Here is an 18,809-nt window from a genome sequence, read left to right as displayed (position 1 = left end):
CATGATATTTGTAAGAAATCCTTTCGGTACTCTTAACTTTGTGTTTATATTAGTTTCTGCTTTCTAGTATTTCTATCTTTAATTTTTTAGGTATTTTCCAATAATTTTATGGAGGGTAGAAAATAAGCAGACGTGAAACTTTATAAAATCTTTGGTGAACTCTTGAAATGTGGAGATGTTCTGTTCTTTTGAACTTGATTTTAAAAATACTAAGCAACTTTGATACACATTTTATCTGTTAAAAGTGCAGCACATGTCGAAGTGCAGCACATGTTGTAAAGTGTAACAAAGAGGAGAGTATTATTTTCCCTACCTTTTGAATAGAATTTCTTTAGCATTGTTCTTTCTTTTTTTAAATTTATTTGACTGCATTGGATCTTAATTTGCAGCATGTGGTGTTTTCATTGGGTCATGTGTTGGGGCGCTTGGACTCTGGAGTGTGCAGGCTCAGTAGTTACGGCGTGTGGGCTCCAGAGTGCACAGACTTCAGTAGTTGCAGCATGCAGTTTGAGTTGCTCTGTGGCATGTTGGGATCTTAGTTCCCTGACCAGGGATTGAACCCGCGTCCCCTGCACTGCATGGCAGATTATTAAGCACTGGACCTTCATGGAAGTCCTAGTGTTGTTCTTTATATTGAGCATTTGGAAGAAATAGTTGGCTTCTATAGAAAGGAGGAATGAATGATAGAAAAATAAGGTACTTTTGATTTTTCAAGAATGGAAAGAATTTTTCCTATTTGTAAGGTGTTATGCTATCTCAGGGAAGATTTTGCAACACTTGGATGTCTTAAGTTTTGAAACCTGTTGGAGAAGTCATATTTTCTGCTTCACTAGTTTTATATATATGTGTGTGTGTGTGTGTGTATATACATATATATATAAAATTTCATTTATGTTATTTATTTGTTATTTTTGGCTGTGCTAAGTCTTTGTTGTTCTGCATGGGACTTTCTCTAGTTGCGGTGCATGGGCCCCCCACTGCAGTGGCTTCTGTTGTTGAAGAGCACAGGCTCCTGGACAGGTGGGTTCAGTAGTTGTGGTGCACAGGCCTAGTTGCCGCGTGGCAGGTGGAATCCTCCTGGACCAGGGATTGAACCCATGCCCCCTGCATTGGCAGGTAGATTCTTAACCATTGGATCACCAGGGAAGTCCTCCACTGGTTATATTTTATTAGAGGATGTGTCCACTCAGTCACTCAGTTATGTCTGACTCTTTGTGGCCCCATGGACTGTAGCCCACCAGGCTCCTCTGTCCATGGGATTCTCCAGGCAAGAATACTGGAGTGGGTTGTCATTCCCTTCTCCAGAGGATTTACAGGATGCTTATGCTCAATTCTCAGTTATTTTCTGCGGTTTTGAAATTTATGTATGATTAAGAGAGAGGAGGTATCCTAGTCCTTTCCTCCTTTCTCCAGTGGGGACCCAGATAAAACTAGATTTACTGCAGTTATCTTTGCTTTTAACTTAGGCTTTTGGTGACCAACTGCTATAGAGGTAGGGAGCTTTTAGTTTAAATTTGCCCTTTTCTTTGAAGTAAGTTTTATTCTGCAGCTGATTAAGTCTCTTTGTTACTTCCATTGTCAATTTAACACCAAGACTGGCAATCCCCTAGGGCTGCAGGGCTCTTGCTTGCTTAAACTGTGTGGCAGTGACCCATTAAAAAAAAATCACCTGTAGAGTTTCCTTTCTGTTCTTTGCAGGGTAGGCTCTACATTTTTCCTGCAGCATTTTGATCTAGTTTGAGATGTTTGTCAGTACTACCTTGCTGTAGGTTTGTCTTTCCTTGTATTCTGCCATGTACTGTCAAAATGGTATTCCCTGCATAAAAGTTCTGTGCTCTATGAGGTCTTCACAGTTTTAAAAACTTTATCTGCTTGTTTGTTGATATCTCTTGTCTGTCCTTGTTCCTTCTATTTTTTGTCCTTGTGAGTTTACACTTTATTAGTTCTTTATTATTTTGGGAACATTTCAGAGAGGGATTTTGTATGCTCTTATCTAACTTAGAAAAACATACACTATGTACTTTCTTTTCTTGAACTTTGTCCCCATAGAGAACAGGCTATGTTACTGTATCTGAAGAACAGTGTGGCAATCACAGCTGTAAGCTCATGACTCACATGGATATTCCATGAGTTTAAAGAATTTGATTTCTTGGGCTAACCCTATATTCTAGTCTGTCAGGTGTACTACAAAGCACGATAGCCCAGAAGCACTCAAATGCCACCTCTGCAGTGTAGACTTCTTTGGCTAACCCACCCCCAACCCCAACACTCCCTATTGTTCACTATATTTCTTCTGAGCATTTGGCACCATATAATATGCACTGTATTTTATGCCACACCCCCACTGGAATGTAAGTAAGTTCCATGAGAATGAGGGTTTTTATCTGTTTTGTTTAGTACCTCTAACCTAAGTGCCTGGTACATAGGTGCTGAATAAATACTGTTGAAAAACAAATGAATGTTTCCCCCTTTCTAGGATAGTTTATACTGATTCTTAGCATCTTTCTCCCAACATGGAGGATTTGAGAAAGTTCATTTCCCTGGCTCAGTGTTTGTTTCTCTTTGGCTAGCTGATTCCTCTCCTCCCCCATTGTCTGAGAAAGAAATTTTTCATAGTTGAAGTTAAGACTGAGTACTCACTCTTGCAGTGTTAGAATTTACCGGATTCCTCCTCAGGGCAGACTCTAGGTAGTCCTTGTCTCTTCTGGCCAGACGAATTCACTAACGTAGCATCCTGCTTTTCTTGACATCTTTGGATGAGTTTCCTCTTGTTTATTCCCATTGTTTTCTCTCTAGGAGCAATCTAGATAGATAATACCTAAGCTATCTCAGGTCTGATCTCCTTCACCAGCCACTGACAGAACTGGTATCTGGTTTGGGAGGCTTGCATTTTAGATACACTTACATTTCAGAGTACTTGGTCTGATCAGGAGAAATCCTTATTTATTCTATAATTAACAGGTAGTCATTTGCTCCCTCAAAGATTCTGGCACATCAAAATTTTATGTCCTAAATATGAAAAACAGTATTTATATTCTGTCAGATAGCCTTGGGCTGTTTACTGCAAGCAAGCAAGGAATAGGAATAATTATGAGTCTATCTGGTGGTTGCAACCTCAAGTCTGACAGTAAGTTTGAGAAACTTAATAGTAATGTATAGTGATTATTAGGCTCTTGAGCTGCCGTGTCATAGATGCTTCACAGATGATCACCACATCAAGATGGCAAAAAGCATATTTTAGAAATTAGGGGAAAGAATATCAGAGATGGACTCTTTGTTTTTTGGCTATGCCGAGCGGCTTGTGGGATCTTTTCCCTACCAGGCATTCAACCTGGGCCCTTAGCAGTGAAGGTGCTGAGTCCTAACCACTGGACTGCTGAGAAACTCCCAGAGATACTCCTTTGATTGCTGAACTAAACTATAAGCTGTCTATTCTTCTGTATGCCCTTCAGAAAAAGTAATAGCTAGTAGGTATTCTTTCCTTTCCTTTCTTCTAAATTAGTGGTCAGCAAACCTTTTCTGTAAAGGATGAGATGGTAAATATTTTTTTCCTTTGTGGGCCGTGTGTTTTTTGTTGCAGCTACTCAATTTTGCCATTGTAGTGTGAGATCAGCTGTGAACAATATGTAAATAAAGGAGTGTCTGTGACAGCACAACTTCACGTACAAAAATCGAATGGGTTTGATCCATAGGGTGTGGTATGCTGATCACTGCTGTCAATTGAGTTATGGCTAAAAATTAGTCATGGAGCTAGCTTGAGTTTAGTTTTGGAGACTGAAAATGATTCTTGCTGGTTTGGGGTTTAGTGGCCCAGGATCTTTTTGGCTTTGACTCTCTGATCCTTTCACTCTCTGATCCTTTCCTTCTCATGCAGAATCAGAGCCCTCTTCGCCAAACCTCAGGACCTTCATTTGTCACCTGGTGTCCAAGGTTGTAAATCTGATTGGAGGTGGGAAGGGTGGGGTGAGAATCTCTCCTCCAGTCTCATAAGTCCTCTTAGTTGCTTGTTAAGTGACCAGAGAAACATTAAAAACAAAACCCCAAGTCAAATGATTTTATTCTTTGGCAGATTGTGGGACATTTAACCCCTTTGAGTACATTGTCTTGAATGTACTTAGTATTCTGTCTTTAGATCAGTTTGGATATAAGAGCCATTCAGCCTTGAAGCTTCTTATTGTATCAATACCCTCCTGTCCCTTGGAAGTGGAAACCAGTTGACTACTTCCTTTACCTAAGGCTTTGCTTTATTGGTGTTTATTTACTATACATGAATTACAAAGAAGTCATTTATCTCTACTATGAAAAAGAAGACAGCAATTGGTGTTCTTAAGTATAGTTTTTTTTTAAACTATTATACTTTTATCTTGTTGGATGTATTGCTCTGCATCTTGCTTCTTTGGTTCTTGCCTTGAAATGTGCAGTTTTTTGCAAATACTATTTCTTAGAAATAGTCTAGCATAAGTTTTCATTAGCCTGTTTTTAGTCCATTCAGGTTTCTGTAACAAAATCTCACAGACTGTGGGGCTTATAAAAACAGAAATGTATTTCTTACAGTTTTGGGGGCTGGAAGCCCAAGATCAGGGTGCCAGCATGGTTGGGTTCTCATGACAGCCCTCTTATGGGTTGCAGACTGCTAACTTACTGTTGTATCCTCATGTGGTAAAAGGGGCAAGGGAGCTCTCTTTTCTAAGGGCATTACTCTGATTCATGAGACTATGCTTTTATGACCTACTCATCTCGAAGAGCCTACCTCCTAATACCATTTCATTGGGCAGTAGAATTTCAACATGAATTTTGGAAGTACAAAAAACATTCAGACCATGGCTTAGCCTGCTTCTAAATAAGTTTACATGCCAGAGCTATGTCATGTCCTTTTGTTCAGAACATGGTTTTTCTTTGTCTTATAAGGTTTATTCTGTCAGGAACATGATAATTGAAGCTATCATTCTGTTTTATTGTCAGAAATGTATAGGCTGGATGTCTCTCTCAGTCGTGTTTACAGTGTTATCTGGGTCTTTTTATTTCTGTTAAGAATCTCAATTTGACCTACCCCTAAAAGAACCATTGTCGCTTTAATCATGTTTTTGCCTCTAATTGCGGTTAGTTGCTCTAATACTGGTCATCTTACCCATCTTTGGGGAACATTCAGTTACTTTTCCTTGCATTTTTTCCAAAGATGTATCATCTAAAAGGTGTGAACTTTCATTATGGGTAGGGAAGGCATTTTATTAATCTCTATCACAAGCATTTGGTACATAGTGGGTAGTTACTTAATGTTTCTTTAAATGAAGGAATGAATCCATGGCCATTACAGGTCTACCATTTAAAAATGTTACTTTCCATATGGTTCCTTGTTTGTTCCTGAAAAAGCATGTGTGTGTGTGTGTGTGTGTGTGTGTGTATTGCTTAATGTAGCTGATGTAGAGGTAGGGGGTAGGCTTATTCTCTTAATCAGGATGACATGACTATCAATGCTTGGGCTGGATAAAAGCCTTTTTAAGATGTTTGAGCACAAGATTGCCTGTTCTACCACAACTGCCATTAGAAAAAAAATATTTTGTATATTTTAAGCTTACTTATTGTTACTAAAATATTAATTGTACATGAATTAGTTTAACTGTTATTTAGCAAATCTCTACCATTTAAAAAATGATTTTTTAAATTTCATTTGGTTTCTTTTTTTTGTTATATAGCATATGTGTGTTAGTCACTTGGTCGTGTCTGACTCTTGTGACCCCATGGACTGTAGCCTGCCAGGCTCTTCTGTCCATGGGATTCTCCAGGCAAGAATACTGGAGTGAGTAGCCATTTCCTTCTCCAGGGCATCTTCCCAACCCAAGGATCGAACCCCTGTCTCTGCATTGCAGGCAGATTCTTTACCGTCTGAGCCACCGGGAAAGCCCATTATGTAGCATAGGTCATTCCAATTGATTGGCCTAACTTATGGCACCTGAGAGAGAAATAGAAAACTCATAAGCCAGGTTTTTTTGGTAAGAGATGCAAACAGTCATCTGCTATAAATAAATGTTGTATCCTGTTGGTCTAGGTTACAACCTTAAATTGCCTCTAGAAAGAAATTGGTTGACATTACAGATCACTGTAAAATAACCTTTGTGGAATAATATTGTTAAACAAAACATAATGTATCAATGGTTCATTTTGCAACACATTGAAAATATAAACTGTAAAGCAGTGTGAATGAAACACAACGTTTCCATGTAATATGTTGCTGTTCTAGTTCTTAGACACAAGTTTTGTGGACTGTAGCTTAAATGGATAGTTACAAGCTAACAATTTTTTCTAAAGTATATTCAGTGTATCTTTTGTTCTCTGATAGAATAGGGCATTGTTCATTTTTATTTAGTTAAGTGAATTTTTATATTTAGTAGATGTAGGAGTAGTTATAAGGTTGGAAAGTTTGCTAGATCCTACTTCCATACTCTATTATTAGTGTTATAGCAGTTTGAAGGCTTTTTTTTTTTTTTTCAACTTTATCTAGGCATAAAGTGTTAGTCACTCAGTTGTGTCTGACTCTTTGGGACCCCATGGACTTGTAGCCTGCCAGGCTCCTCTGTCCATGGGATTCTCTAGGCAAGAATACTGGAGTGGGTAGCCATTCCCTTCTCCAGGGAATCTTCCTGACCAGGGATCGAACCCGGGTCTCCTGCATTGCAGGCAGATTCTTTACCGTCTGAGCCACCAGGGAAGCCCATCTGGGCATAATTGACATACAATAAAATGTGCGTATTTAAAGTGTACAGCTTGAATTTTAACACATATATACACACCTGTGAAAACATCTCCACAATCTAGATAATGCACTTTTCTATCACCCACCCTCCAAATTTCCTCTTGTTCCTTTGTATTTCATTCCTCCTTACTCCCTATTTCCTCCCGGGATAATCAATGATCTGCTTTCTTTCTTTTCTATAATGCTGTTGCATTGTTTTTTTTTTTTTTTTTTGGTTTTCTTTTTTGACTGAGGTAAATAAAAAAGCTTTTATCCTGCAACACTTGGAGATAAGAATCTGTCCACCCCGAGTTCCAGACTCTGGCACTGGCCTTCACATCAGGCTCTTCCGGTACTGACTGTGCTGGGTGGTCTGTCTGAGGTGGGAGTCGGGGGTCTGCAGGTCCATCTGTCTGTACAGGTCCCTCAGCTCCCTGACCTCCTGCAGCACCCTCTTCGCCTGGCTCCAATTGGATGATGCCTCTCCCAGCAGCCGCTCCGTCTCCAGCAGCAGCTGCTCTGACTCAGAATCGGGAGGAGACCGAGGGGGGTCCTTGGCCTTTCGCTTCCCGTCTCCCAGTCCCTGAACCTCTGCCAGCAGCTCCTGAGTCTTCTCCAGTTTCCTGGCTACCAGGTCCTGGATCCGGGACAGCTGCCCCGGGTGGGGTGGGATGGGGGTTGGGGGGTCCTCGGCCCGTCGTTGGAGGGTGTGGGCTGGTGCAGTGTCCCGCTGAGACAAGATCTCCTCCAGGGAGGCACAACGGCTTTTTTCTGTGGCGGTCAACTTCTTGGGTGCCTGTGGGGTGTAGGTGGCCCCTTTGTCTGGCTTTTCCCAGAGTCGGGGAAGGCCACCTGCCCGGTCCGAGGAGGGCTGGACACGATCCGAGTCTGCTCTCCGCCGGCTGCCTGCGAGCTGGGCCACAGACTTATCCAGGTCGACCCGGAAGCTCTCAGCACAGGAGGTTGGCTCCTCAGGGGAAGGGTCTTCCTCCTGGATCAGGTCCAAGGTCAGCATCCCATCCGAGGTAGAGGTTGAAGCCACAGCCATTAGGTGTCCCCGAGTCGGAGGGCGGCGGGAGTGCTGGATTTTTGCCCTGTCTCTAGTAGGGTGGGCGAGATAGCTGTCCTCCTCAACGGTGACCTCATCCAAGACGCGGTTCTTGGCTCGGGTGATGGCGGAGTTGAGGGCATTGATCCATGATTCCTTCTCTTCCGGACTCACTGCCAGGAAGATCAGGTTAGGTGCCGTGTTCCCGGGCTGTTTGGAGTGGGCAAGAGTGAACTTGCTATGATTCTTCTTGCTCCTGCTCTTGGATTTCCGGAGCTCTTCACACTTCTCATAGTCACTCAGGTCAAACACCTCTTGAATGTTTTTCTCATCTTTTACCTCCTTTTCAGAGATGTAGAGCTGGTCCCCTTTCAGCACCACGTAGCGGTTTTTCCAAATCTCCCTGAAAATCCCTTTCCCGCAGAATTTCCGGACCCAGCCGACCTTCTCAGGCGGTGCACACTGATGGTTTCCATCCTGAGGCCCCCTCTTGGTGGAATTGTTCTTCTTCATCATTCCGGGCTGCCGGGCGGGCGCCGAGGGGCGGCCCCGCGTCGGGGGCCGAGGCCGCTGCGAGGGGGCTGCTGCCCACGGGGAGGGTGCGCAGAGGCCCCCGGCGCCGCCGCCGCTCCTCCCTCCCTCTCCCGGACTCTCCCCTTCTTTGTAGCTCCGGTTACACTAAAGGCCGGCCTCCCTCGCGCTCGCACACACACGCACGCCTGCTCCCCGCCCCTCGGCGCCCTCCATCCCGGCGCCCACGCGGCCCGGTCCCCCGAGCGCGCCCCCGCCGCCCGCCAGCCCGGCCCGGCCCGGCCGCTGCCCCGGCCCGGCGCGATGTGGGCGGCCCAGCCCGCGCCCCGCAGCTCCATCCACCACATTGTTGTTTAATTTGTAAAGTTTTAAAAATATTTTGTCTGTACTTGGTCTTCATTGTTGAACATGGGTTTTCTCTAGTTGTGGTGAGCAGGGGCTACTCCAGTTGCATTGTGCAGGCTTCTCATTGCAGTGGCTTCCCTTGTTGCCGAGCACAGGCTCTAGGGCATGCAGGCGTTAGTAGTTGTGGCTTGTGGGCTCCAGAGCATGGGCTCAGTAGTTGTGGTGCATGGGCTTAGTTAGCCCATGGCATGTAGAATCTTTCTGGAGCAGGGCATGTCTCCTGCCTTGGCAGGTCCTTCTTAACCACTGGACCACCAGGAAAGTTCAGTGATCTGCTTTCTAAACTAGAGATTAGTTTACATTTTCTATAATTCTTTTATAAGTGAAATCATACAGTGAACAGTTTTTGGGTCTGACTTATTTAATTTAGCATAATTATTTTGTAATTTATCCATGTCGTTGCTTGTATTAGTCGTTCTTGTTATTGTTAAGTGGTATTCCACTGTATATTTACAGTTATATGTACTACATTTTATCCATTCACTTGTTGATGGATATTTGAGAGTATCCTATTATAAATAAAGCTGCTGTGAATATTTGTGTATAGGTCTTTATATGGACATAGACATTTTTTCTCTTGAGGTAAAACCTAGGAATGAAATGGCTGGGTCATATGGTAGGTGTTAAGTTTAACTTTTAAGGAAGCTGCTGATTTTATAAAGTAGTCATACTATTTTACCTTGTATATTTCCACCAGCAGCATTTAAAAATTCCAGTTGCTATTTTGGAGTCACTTGTACATTCATCAGTTCAGTTCAGTCGCTCAGTCGTGTCCAACTCTTTGCGACCCCATGAATTGCAGCACGCCAGGCCTCCCTGTCCATCACCAACTCCCGGAGTTTACTCAAACTCATGTCCATTGAGTCAGTGATGCCATCCAGCCATCTCATCCTCTGTCGTCCCCTTCTCCTCCTGCCCCCATTCCTCCCAGCATCAGGGTCTTTTCCAGTGAGTCAGCTCTTCACATGAGGTGGCCAAAGTACTGGAGTTTCAGCTTCAGCATCAGTCCTTCCAATGAACACTTAGGACTGATCTCCTTTAGGATGGACTGGTTGAATCTCCTTGCAGTCCAAGGGACTCTCAAGAGTCTTCTCCAACACCACAGTTCAAAAGCATCAATTCTTTGGCGCTCAGCTTTCTTTATGGTCCAACTCTCACATCCATACATGACCACTGGAAAAACCATAGCCTTGACTAGACAGACCTTTGTTGGCAAAGTAATGTCTCTGCTTTTTAATATGCTGTCTAGGTTGGTCATAACTTTCCTTCCAAGGAGTAAGCGTCTTTTAATTTCATGACTGCAATCACCATCTGCAGTGATTTTGGAGCCCCCCAAAAAATAAAGTCAGCCACTGTTTCCACTGTTTCCCCATCTATTTGCCATGAAGTGATGGGACCAGATGCCATGATCTTAGTTTTCTGAATGTTGAGCTTTAAGCCAACTTTTTCACTCTCCTCTTTCACTTTCATCAAGAGGGTTTTTAGTTCCTCTTCACTTTTCTGCCATAAGGGTGGTGTCATCTGCATATCTGAGGTTATTGATACTTCTCCCAGCAATCTTGATTCCAGCTTGTGCTTCCTCTAGCCCAGCGTTTCTCATGATGTACTCTGCATGTAAGTTAAATAAGCAGGATGACAATATACAGCCTTGACATACTCCTTTTCCTATTTGGAACCAGTCTGTTGGTCCATGTCCAGTTCTAACTGTTGCTTCCTGACCTGCATACAGGTTTCTCAAGAGGCAGGTCAGGTGGTCTGGTATTCCCATCTCTTTCAGAATTTTCCACAGTTTATTGTGATCCACACAAAGACTTTGGCATAGTCAATAAAGCAGAAATAGACATGTTTTTCTGGAACTCTTGCTTTTTCAATGATCCAGCAGATGTTGGCCATTTGATCTCTGGTTCCTCTGCCTTTTCTAAATCTAGCTTGAACATCTGGAAGTTCATGGTTCACATATTGCTGAAGCCTGGCTTGGAGAATTTTGAGCATTACTTTACTAGCGTGTGAGATGAGTGCAATTGTGTGGTAGTTTGAGCATTCTTTGGCATTGCTTTTCTTTGGGATTGGAATGAAAACTGACCTTTTCCAGTCCTGTGGCCACTGCTGAGTTTTCCAAATTTGCTGGCATATTGAGTGCAGCACTTTCACAGTGTCATCTTTCAGGATTTGAAATAGCTCAACTGGAATTCCATCACCTCCACTAGCTTTGTTCATAGTGATGCTTTCTAAGGCCCACTTGACTTCACATTCCAGGATGTCTGGCTCTAGGTGAGTGATCACACTATTGTGATTATCTGGGTCATTAAGATCTTTTTTGTACAGTTCTTCTGTGTATTCTTGCCACCTCTTCTTAATATCTTCTGCTTCTGTTAGGTCCATACCATTTCTGTCCTTTATTGAACCCATCTTTGCATGAAATGTTCCCTTGGTATCTCTAATTCAACATTCAATATCACGGTAATCCAAGCCTATGCCCCAACCAGTAACGCTGAAGAAGCTGAACGGTTCTATGAAGACCTACAAGACCTTTTAGAACTAACACCCAAAAAAGATGTCCTTTTCATTATAGGGGACTGGAATGCAAAAGTAGGAAGTCAAGAAACACCTGGAGTAACAGGCAAATTTGGCCTTGGAGTACAGAATGAAGCAGGGCAAAGGCTAATAGAGTTTTGCCAAGAGAACACACTGGTCATAGCAAACACCCTCTTCCAACAACATAAGAGAAGACTCTACACATGAACATCACCAGATGGTCAACACCGAAATCAGATTGATTATATTCTTTGCTGCCAAAGATGGAGAAGCTCTACATAGTCAGCAAAAATAAGACCGGGAGCTGACTGTGTCTCAGACCATGAACTCTTTATTGCCAAATTCAGACTTAAAGTGAAGAAAGTAGGGAAAACAACTAGACCATTCAGGTATGACCTAAATCAAATCCCTTATGATTATACAGTGGAAGTGAGAAATAGATTTAAGGGACTAGATCTGATAGACAGAGTGCCTGATGAACTATGGACAGAGGTTCGTGACATTGTACAGGAGACAGGGATCAAGACCATCCCCATGGAAAAGAAATGCAAAAAGGCAAAATGGTTGTCTGAGGAGGCCTTACAAATAGCTGTGAAAAGAAGAGAAGCGAAAAGCAAAGGAGAAAAGGAAAGATATTCCCATTTGAATGCAGAGTTCCAAAGAATAGCAAGGAGAGATAAGAAAGCCTTTCTCAGTGATCAGTGCAAAGAAATAGAGGAAAACAACAGAATGGGAAAGACTAGAGATCTCTTCAAGAAAATTAGAGATACCAAGGAACATTTCATGCAAAGATGTACATTTATCAGCCATACTTTTCGAGGGTGCAAGGAAAGGCAAAAATATTCAGAAGTTTTCTTCCCAGAGCTTTAGGTAAACATCTCTGGAGAATTTATGAAAGTTGAGCTCTTTCTGTAAGATGATCATTGTATTGGTCCTTTCTTTCCTTAGTATGAGAAGTGGAAGAAAAATGTATTCTAAGCTTTGGTTTTATAAAAGGAGGAAAGAAATACTTAAATTTGGAGGGTTTGGTTTTCTAAGTGATGGCTAAGATACTGCAAATTAGACTTTATAGCAATTAATACTGCAATTAGCTTTATAGCATTTAATATACTTAAGTGTGGAGATAATAGAAGTAACTCTTTTAATAGAGAAATCATTAATAGATTATATAAGAATTTTCTTTGAAAAATCCTGTAAGTCATCCATAAGGTACAGTGGTTAGACCCAACATCTCTTCCTCAGTTGACACTGTTCTTTTTTGCTCCAGCATTAGAATAAATCAGTGCTTATTTGCTTACCCCAGATGAAGTGGTTAGCTTGCATTTAGGGGCTATGCCTAATGAACAATCTGTAATTAAAAATTCTAGAATTCATTCAGCTTGGTGCACAAGGCATAAGGGAACTGATATAAACTGAGGGAACAGCTGAGTGATGTGCTCATCCTGGGTCATCAGCATATATTATTTTGAGATGAATGGTGGATGAAGTTGACTATATCATTTATTTTTTAAATTAATTTTGAAAGTTTAATTGTTATTATAGTTGTTTTACAATGTTGTGTTGGTTTCTACTGTGCAGCAAAGTGAATCAACTCTACATGTGCATATAGCCCCTCTTTTTTGGATTTCCTTCTCGTTTAGGTCATCACAGAGCATTGAGGTAGAGTTCCCTGTGCTATACAGTAGGTTCTCATTAGTTATCTATTTTATACATAGTGGTCTGTATATGTCAGTCCCCATCTCCCAGTTCATCCCACTTCACCCTTCCCCCTTGGTGTCCATATGTTTGATCTCTGCATCTGTGTCTCTATTTCTGCTTTGTAAACAAGTTCATCTGTACCATTTTTCTTGATTCCACATATAAGTGATATATGCGATATTTGTTTTTCTCTTTCTGACTTACTTCACTCTGTATGACAGTCTCTAGGTCCATCCATGTCTCTGCAAATGGCACAATTTCATTCCTTTTTATGGCTGAGTAATATTCCATTGTATATATGTACCACATCTTTATCCATTCATCTGTTGATGGACATTTAGGTTGCTTCCATGTCCTGGCTGTTGTAAATAGTGCTTCAGTGAACATTGGGATGCATGCATTTTTTTGAATTATGGTTTTCTCCAGGTATATGCCCAGGATGGGATTGCTGGGTCATATGGTATTAGGTTGGTGAAAAAGTAATTGCGGTTTTGGACCCTGAATTTTAAATCATTATAACTAGACTCAAACACATCTTTATTAATCAAAATAGGAACCATTACAGTCAACATAGTTTTGCCAATGAGAAATAAGTTTGTTTATTCCTGTAGCATAAATCTGTGCTTCAGGATTCAGTGAACTTTTGGAAAGCATTTTCTGCCTCCTGCTGGTTGTGGAAGCATTTTCCCTGCAAAAAGTTGTCAAGATGCTTGAAGAAGTGGTAGTTGGTTGGCGAGAGGTCAGGTGAATATGGCGGATGAGGCAAAACTTCGCAGCCCAATTCGTTCAATTTATGAAGCATTGGTTGTGTGCTATGCAGTTGGGTGTTGTCGTGGAGAAGAATTCGGCCCTTTCTGTTGACCATCGATGGCTGCAGGTGTTACAGTTTTCTGTGCATCTCATTGATTTGCTGGGCATACTTCTCAGATGTAATGGTTTCACTGGGATTCAGAAAGCTGTAGTGGATCAGACCGGCAGCAGACCACCAAACAGTGACCATGACCTTTTTTGGTGCAAGTTTGGCTTTTGGAAGTGCTTTGGAGCTTCTTAGTCCAGTCACTGAGCTGGTCATCGCTGGTTGTTGTATAAAATCCACTTTTTGTTGCACATGTCACAATCCAATCGAGAAATGGTTTGTTGTTGTTGCATAGAATAAGAGAAGATGACACTTCAAAATGATGACTTTTTTGATTTGCAGTCAGCTCATGAGTCACCCACTTATCAAGCTTTTTCACCTTTCCAATTTGTTTCAAATGCCAAATGACCACAGAATGGTCGACGTTGAGTTCTTGGGCAACTTCTCACATAGTTGTAAGAGAATCAGCTTTGATGATCTTCTCAGTTGGTTGTTGTCAACTTCCAATGGCCAGCCACTGTGCTCCTCATCTTCAAGGCTCTCATCTCCTTTGCAAAACTTCTTGAACCACCACTGCACTGTATGTTTGTTAGCAGTTCCTGGGCCAAATGCATTGTTGATGTTGTGAGTTGTCTCCACTGCTTTACGACCCATTTTGAACTCAAATAAGAAAATTGCTCAATTTGCTTTTTGTCTAACATCATTTCCCTAGTCTAAAATAAATATAAAATAAATAGCAAGTAATAAGTCATTAGCAAAAAACATAAAGTGAGAAATGTGCACATTAAAATGATATATAACATAACCACATTTATTTAAGAATGCATTCCAATATCAAATGGCAAAGTTCAACAATGCAAAACCACAGTTACTTTTGCACCAACCTAATAGTTTTGTTTTTAATTTTTTAAGGAACCTCTATACTGTTCTCCATTGTGGCTATACCAATTTACATTCCCACCAATGGGAATGAAAGGCCAGACACTATAAAACCCTTAGAGGAAAACATAGGCAGAACACTATGACATAAATCACAGCAAGATCTTTTTCTGACTATATCATTTAAATGATTTGTCTCTTTTATTTTGCATTATTATGTGTAAATGGTTGCATTCTCAAATGCACATATGATCTAACTGAACTATAATATAATTATAGTAACAGCCGAAGATGAATGCAAATAGAGGTAATAATAGTATTGAGAGTAGGGTGGCTGATAGGAATGTTTATTAAATTCGTGTCTATTGGCCTTTTTAACTTACTCTAGGAGATTAGCAAGGGTAAGTAACCATCAGTTCCTATTAAGTGCTTCTTTCCCTTCTCTTTCCTGCTCTACCTAGATTGTTTTCTTACTTCTCTGTTTGCTTGTGTTTTGTCCCCAGCTTCTTGGTATTCTCATATCTTTAATATCAGCAGTGTACCTGATTTCCTTTAGAATTACTGCCAAAAACTATGAATGTACAATTACTTTTTGTAGCTCTGTTGTGTATGTAAGATAAACTAAAATATGATTCTAAAAATGATGCTCTACTTTCACAAACCTGAACCTCAAACTTGTTTATCCACATTCCAAATAGCTTTGCATGAAAGTTGTCTAACTTGTAAAACACATTGTTTGATTTTCATATTTTGATAAGAATTAAAAATGTGAATCTCTTTCACTAGTGTGAGTAAACAAGAACTGATGAGATAATGTGGCATAGAAGTTTCACTTAGAACAGGGTCCTGGGCTCAGCTGTGTCAGTAATCTGCTCTGTAATCCAGGGCAAGTCATGTTTCTCACCTGTAAAATGTGGGGGGTTGTCTTGATGACCTTGAAAATGAAGATTTCCCTCTGGGGCAGAGAAGGCAAACTTGTAAAAGAAGTTGTTTTAAAAAACATCTTTATTTTATGTAAGTTGTCCCTGAAAGTTAATGATTTTTCTAGAAATGATGTATAATCACTTTTGAATTTGTGTATATCTCATCTGTTACAGGATGCTTTAATCTGGATCCCAATAGAGTTCTGGATGTCATTTTAGAAGTGTTTGAATGCAGGCCAGAACACGATGACTTCTTTATATCTTTATTAGAATCTTACATGAGTATGTGTGAACCGCAAACACTGTGTCATATTCTTGGGTTCAAATTCAAGTTTTATCAGGTAAAAAAAAGTGTGTGTGTGTAAATTTTGTGATTTTATATGTAAAATTTAAATTTTATTTTTAAAAGATTGGTTTCAGCTCAGCCATTTTAGCAGAAGGGATAAGAAACTACATTAGTGGTATGAATGATGTGATGTGAAAGCCTCTAAGAAAGCCTAATAAATTTTTGCCTTGAGAGAGATGGAGTCAGGGAAGACTTTACAGATATAACATTTTCTTGGAACCTGGTGCTTGAAGGCTGTACAAGTTTGTTGCGAGTTGTCTGTGCAGAAGTAACAAATAGTGTGTGAATGAAGACATGGGAGATAGAATGTATATAACAAGTTGAAGAAATGGTACTTAGTCTCATGTGACTGGATTGTAAGATATGGGGGGAAAAGGGACAGGAAGTGAGGTTGGAAAGGTTGGCACAACTTTAGATTGTCAGGAGCCTTGAATGCTGTGTTGAGTTAGAATTTTATCATATTGGTAGTTACCGCTGAAATTTTTCATGGATGTGAATAAATTCTTGAGGCCTTTCTCATATCATTTTTCACTTACACCACTGCGTAGTTATCTTGCAGATCTCTGGCCTCTGATTATTTCTCTTTCAATCCATCTTTCATATTATGGATATACTACTGTTACATTCTGAAAGAGATCTAATTAACACACTGCTTAAAAACTTTTGCTGGCAGGATGAAATTCAAACTTCTAAATGTAGCAGAAAAGGCTCTTCACAATCTAGGCCCATTCTTTTTTTCCAGCCTTATCTTTAGTGATTTTTTTTTCCCTTCACATCTAATATTCTAGTCATATTAAATTACTAGCTGTTACTTGAACTTTTGTATGGGCATTGCTATGTATAGACCTCTGTCTAAATGCAGTTCCTTGTAACTGGAAAATGTACTTACCTACCCCCTCTCATCTGTCTTTTCTTCATCTTGTAAATTCTTATTTATTCTTTAAGATCAAGTACTTCTTGAACTATAAAAGTTTTTGGTAGACACTTCACCCATGCAGAGTTTAAGTCACTTCTTAAATTCTGTTCTTATAAAATGACTCAGACTTCTAGCACTTATCAGGTTATACTGGAATAAACTATGTCTGTCTCCTTTGCTAGCTTGTGAGTCATTTAGGACAGGATCTATATTTTACTAATTTCTCTTGATTGATTTTATTGCTTAGCCTGTAGTAAAAGTTCACTAATTATTACAAATGAATGATCTATGTTTTAGGAAGATAACTCTCTTGATAGCGTGGAGGATTTTAATGTAATAAGGCCTCTGTTGTCTTTCTGGTCTAGCTTTTCTAATTTGTCTACCTGCCTGGGATTTTCAACTAGTCAGGAAGTACTCATTTACTGAGTTTTTATGGCATGTTGTTGCTTTGTTAAGCACTGAGGATACTCTGGAAAAGAATGTCTATTCCTGTCCATAAGAGCTCAAGTTCAGGATAGAAGGACATCTTCTTTTAGGATTCTCAAATATAATCCACCTACTGCCTTTGGTTATCTTAATTTTTCCATTTCTCTATAATGTTCCAGAAGAGAAATTAGTTCAGAACTAAAAGCATATAGCTTTTTGGTACCAAACAAGAGAAGTGTCATGGTAGTCATTCCTATCCCTACTGGCAGCCAGGGAGCCCACTCTTAGTATAGAGAAAGAGAAGTTCAGCTATTTAATTGCACCTTGATTGTTTTGGATTTGAGAAAATGAAGCCAACTGCTGAAGTGACAGGGTAGCTGAAATTTAATTTGAGCATGATTAATTAGAATATAGGTTAGGACTTTGGAGACTGAGAGTTTCAGGGCTTATTGCAGTGAATAATGATGACCTAATGCTTAATATAGTATTGTTAGTTGAATATCAGTTTTAGAATTAAAACTTTCTGTATGAGACTATTCCTCATAATGGCAACACTTTTTGAACTGAATTAAAATATCCCTGGGGGTTAACCAATGTTGGAATGGTCCTTTTTTTTTTCAAAGTAGATAATGGGGCCTTTGTCTTATATAAGAAATGCCCAACCAAGAAATATTTGATTTAGAAATAACCTATTATTAGAAAGAGTAACCCTGGTATTGTTCTGTATAACACCATTTGCTTATTTTTATTGCCTGAGCAATCTTATTTTGGGAATCTGTAATCTTAAGGACCGCTGAGGGCAGGGGAAGAAATGTGAGAGATTTTAGATAATTTGTAGTCTGGTGAGGTAAAGTAAGAAAAGCCACGACAATCGAGAACTGCTGAGGGCTTATAACCTGGGGAATTGGTTCCTAAGCATGTATGCTCACCCTGTGTACTGGTCTCTTGCCTAACTCTACCCACCCCACCCCCCTGTCATCACTTCCTGAAAATGTTTACTCCCCCTGTCCACAACCCATATTTTCACCAATTGGAAATTATTTGGATTAACAGGGTTCTTTAATTTTTTTCCTTAATGCTAGGACTTGTAGGCAAAGTTAATTATTTCTGCTATAAAGTGAGAGTGATTTTATTCTGATTTCAACCTGGGATTACCTGTACTGGATGTTTTGACTTGGAAAGGTGGTAGGGATGTAAGCAGTTTTAGAACAGACTTTGGAAAATCGGGCTGATTCAGTTCCCTTAACAGAGATTGCTGGAATAGAGGGTTTAGGGTCAGCACGAAGGGCAAGAAGAAAGGACTACTAGAAAGTTTGAGGATACTGAAAGACAAACTTGGCTGGGTTTGTCTTGTCACAGGAAGAGGAAGGAGATGGTGACTCTCACTCTTGTCCCAGCTTCTTGGTTTCTTGATTCAGAACATAATAATAGCGGTACCATGGTTATGCACTATTATAACCCAAATATACCCATTTAAGGAATATTGACTGAACACCTCCTATGTGCCAGGTAGTGT

At 40.4% G+C, this 18,809-nt stretch overlaps 2 protein-coding genes across 2 annotated transcripts in view; one reads left to right on the top strand and one right to left on the bottom strand.

Moving 5' to 3' along the window:
• LOC110147854 (THO complex subunit 2) overlaps positions 1 to 18,809 on the top strand; it is a gene marked incomplete at its 3' end in the record, with an annotated part of 86,364 nt that overhangs the window by 31,175 nt on the left and 36,380 nt on the right. Inside the window, exon 8 of the mRNA XM_020909621.2 lies at positions 15,780 to 15,946. Within this exon, the coding sequence (XP_020765280.2) occupies positions 15,780 to 15,946 (167 nt within the window). The remainder of the gene's footprint in view (positions 1 to 15,779; positions 15,947 to 18,809) is intronic.
• Positions 6,944 to 8,596, bottom strand: LOC110147853 (pleckstrin homology domain-containing family O member 1). The gene has a single exon (XM_020909620.2). The coding sequence runs from the start codon at positions 8,292 to 8,294 to the stop codon at positions 7,065 to 7,067; it is 1,230 nt and encodes a 409-aa protein (XP_020765279.2). The 5' UTR covers positions 8,295 to 8,596; the 3' UTR covers positions 6,944 to 7,064.

Source organism: Odocoileus virginianus, unplaced genomic scaffold (genome assembly GCF_023699985.2).
Source record: "Odocoileus virginianus isolate 20LAN1187 ecotype Illinois unplaced genomic scaffold, Ovbor_1.2 Unplaced_Scaffold_2, whole genome shotgun sequence".
Classification (NCBI taxonomy): Eukaryota; Metazoa; Chordata; class Mammalia; order Artiodactyla; family Cervidae; genus Odocoileus; species Odocoileus virginianus.
The sequence above is the reverse complement of the archived record's forward strand: the minus strand, read 5'-3'. Positions and strand labels throughout refer to the sequence as shown.